Consider the following 3,558-nt stretch of genomic DNA (forward strand, 5'->3'; position numbering starts at 1 on the left):
TATATCATATGTATTTATAGTGCATAAAGCATATACACACTCTATATTATATATAAATATATTTTAAATATATAATTATATATATAATTTAATAAGAAAGAATCCTAGAAAATCAGAGAAAAGTTGAAGGAATAAAGTCTTCCTAAAAATCAGGATTGGATTAGGTTTCTCTTTGATGGGCCTTCAGAGGATATCCTGTTTATTTCTATCATAGTTTTCATTTTGCCTCATATTTTGTGATTGTCTGTATACTTGTCTTTATTTCACTAATTGAAAAGATCCAAGTGTCTGGTAATGTATGTTCTTAAATACTCTATCTTCACTCCTAGACCATTGCCTGGAATCTGAAATGTTGTAGGTACTTGAAAAGCATATAATAATTGAATAAATAAATATATAGATAGTATTTATTATATTTTGATTAAAAAATTATGTCCAAAGTCTGCAGCAAGTCAGTGATCAGTGTTACATCAATAACAACAAAGAAAATTACTTTTAAGGCAGATCTTGATTTCTCTTTAAGCTTTTGTTAATGTTCACATATATAGGTGTAATTGATTGTAAAACTTGACTGTGTTCAAAGTCTATAAAATAAAAAAAGAGTATTATAATAGGCAAGGGGACTTTATCTTAAGGCAGAAATTGTTTTCCTTATGTGTTCTTTTATATTTATGCATATGTTTGGATTACAATTATAGGGCAAGTTGTAAGTACCCAGAAGCATGCCTTCCTGAATTGAATACAATATCCAAAGTCATTGGAAGTTCCATTCAATTGCTTAAGTAACTCAATCATTACCCAATTTTCTCCTTTGGGGTGATATCTCACAGTCAACCTGGGAGAAAATTGCTTGAGTTCCCTGCACGTTAATTTAGTAAAAATGAAATTTAACTCTTGTTTATAATTGTCTTCTTAAGATCCATGGACATGTAAAAATTCAGCACAACATCTGCATCTGTGGCATTCAAACATTCACTTCCTAATAAATGACTCCCCAGGAGACAGAATCAAATCAGAAAGAGATGCAGTGTTTATTGAAAATCTGCTTTGGGTGAAAATATGTTAATTTAATAATTGAATACATATTAAATGTAACACTATCGATTATGTTTATAAAATATTTAGCTGTAAAATATGGATTTTTCAAAGTTAAAATGAATTTCTGTAATGAAAATCACTGGAATGTATTCATTTTTTAAATAACAGTGTTCAGTATAATACACATTTACTAGGAAAAGTATATTTTTAAAATCAATAAGATCTTGAAATGGTGCTGTCTTTTTTCCCCTTTCAAGCCTCCAAACTTAGGACAAATATTCGCTGGGCATTATTTAATCCCAGGCATGCCTCCCTGTGCCAAATGTCTCGTGTTTTGAATAATGCACTTTGCAGTATTGAGCTATGATTAGGAAATAAAAATTCCTTTTCATATTAACTTTTGGGGCAGAATAAACTAGTAAGATAAATCTGGTTTTAGAAAACGCAGAGTTCATTCCAAAATATATGTGTGGAGTTGAAGATAATATACATACGTGTGTATGTGTGTGTGTGTGTGTGTATATACACACACAGATATATTTTCACAGATATACATATTTTATCTTATTTTACTAATATATATACATACATAGATACATACATGACATATATATGCATGCATGTATATATTTGTAATAAAATACATTTCTGTATATGTAAAATACATATATACATACATACATGTAAGTATATATTTGTAATATAAAATAAAATGATATATTTTGTTGAAATCAACTGTTTCTCTGAATAAATGATGTATATATCATTTCTCTGAATATATAGTAATATATAGCTTCTCTGAATAAATGACATATCATTTTATATTGCATATATACATGTATGTATGTATATATATTTTAAGCTTTGTATATATAAAAATATATATAAATACATGTATATATGTTATATAAATACATACATTATGTATATATGTAATACATTATATTTACAAATGTGTAATATAAAATAAAATGATATGTTTTTTGTTGAAATCAACTCTCCCTGTAATATAACACATTACAAATTATATCAATGTAGTGTCAGAATGAAATCTTTGAGCAGAATTATATTTAAGAAATTATATCCCCTGTATGAGTAGAAACATGTAACACTATGGAAGGCTGGAANATATAAAATATATATAAATACATGTATATATGTTATATAAATACATACATTATGTATATATGTAATACATTATATTTACAAATGTGTAATATAAAATAAAATGATATGTTTTTTGTTGAAATCAACTCTCCCTGTAATATAACACATTACAAATTATATCAATGTAGTGTCAGAATGAAATCTTTGAGCAGAATTATATTTAAGAAATTATATCCCCTGTATGAGTAGAAACATGTAACACTATGGAAGGCTGGAATTCATTGAAAAGTCACGAGTCAGTTTTGCAGTTCTTCATAGCTGCTTTCATCTCCTCATTTCTCAGTGTGTAGATAATGGGGTTCAGGAGTGGAGTAAAAATGATATAAAACACAGACAGCAACTTGTCCACAGAAAACCTACTGAAAGGCCACATATAAATAAAAATGCAAGGGCCAAAGAACAGCGTCACTACCGTGATATGTGCAGAGCAAGTGGAGAGTGCTTTGGATGCGCTACCGGCAGCACGCTGTCTGACAGTGAGGAGGATCACAGTGTAGGAGATCAGGAGGAGCAGAAAACAGCTCAAGGAAAGCAACCCACTGTCTGAGATCATAATTATACCCAAGACATAGGTGTCCATGCAGGCAAGTTTGATCACCAGAGGGAGATCACAGAAGAAGCTGTCTACCTCATTGGGGCCACAGTAAGGTAAATTTACAGTGAAAGCCACTTGACTGATGGAGTGCACAAATCCAGTGACCCATGAAGCCAGCACCAGCCTGATGCAAGTCTGCCAACTCATCAAAGTCATGTAATGCAAGGGTTTGCATATGGCTACATATCTGTCATAGGCCATGAAAACCAGGAGCACCATCTCAGCCCCACCAGTAAAGTGCAAGAAGAAGATTTTAGCCATACATCCTCCAAAGGAGATGAGTTTTCGATCACTAAGGAAATCCCTGATCATCTTGGGAGTGGCAAATGAAGCCAACCACATGTCCAGGAAAGATAGGTTCCCCAGGAGGAAGTACATAGGGGAGGAATGCAGGTGGGGATCAGAAATTACAGTGACCAAAATGAGAAGGTTACCCAGCATAATGGCCACATAGATCCCGATGAAAAATATAAAGAAAAAATTTTGAAGATGTCGTGAAGTGCAGAGTCCATGCAACACAAATTCTGACACCAAGGAATAGTTCTGCATGTGCATTGCCTCAAGTTTCAGACTTTGTTTGTAATCTAAATAAAGAAAAAAAATCCTGTCATTTGCAACAACACCTCAAGGACATTGTGTTAAGTGAAATAAACCAGGCACAGAAAGACAAATATCAAAAGATGTCACTTAATATGTGGAATATAAAAAAGAAATAAAATGGTGGTTACCAGAGGCTGGGAAGGAGGAGGGTGAGGGAT

At 31.9% G+C, this 3,558-nt stretch overlaps 1 protein-coding gene across 1 annotated transcript; it reads right to left on the bottom strand.

The window, feature by feature from the left end:
* Nucleotides 1–2,434: 2,434 nt before the first annotated feature.
* OR4K14 (olfactory receptor family 4 subfamily K member 14) lies at nt 2,435–3,355 on the bottom strand. Its single transcript, XM_017854698.1, has one exon. It carries the CDS (start codon nt 3,353–3,355, stop codon nt 2,435–2,437), a length of 921 nt encoding a protein of 306 aa, XP_017710187.1.
* Nucleotides 3,356–3,558: the final 203 nt, after the last annotated feature.

This window comes from Rhinopithecus bieti, unplaced genomic scaffold (assembly GCF_001698545.2).
Source record: "Rhinopithecus bieti isolate Rb0 unplaced genomic scaffold, ASM169854v2 scaffold_38779, whole genome shotgun sequence".
In the NCBI taxonomy this organism is placed as follows: Eukaryota; Metazoa; Chordata; class Mammalia; order Primates; family Cercopithecidae; genus Rhinopithecus; species Rhinopithecus bieti.

Coding starts and splice junctions, on each gene's coding strand:
- OR4K14 (XM_017854698.1), bottom strand. CDS start 3,355: ATGCACATGCAGAACTATTCCTTGGTGTCAGAATTTGTGTTGCATGGA.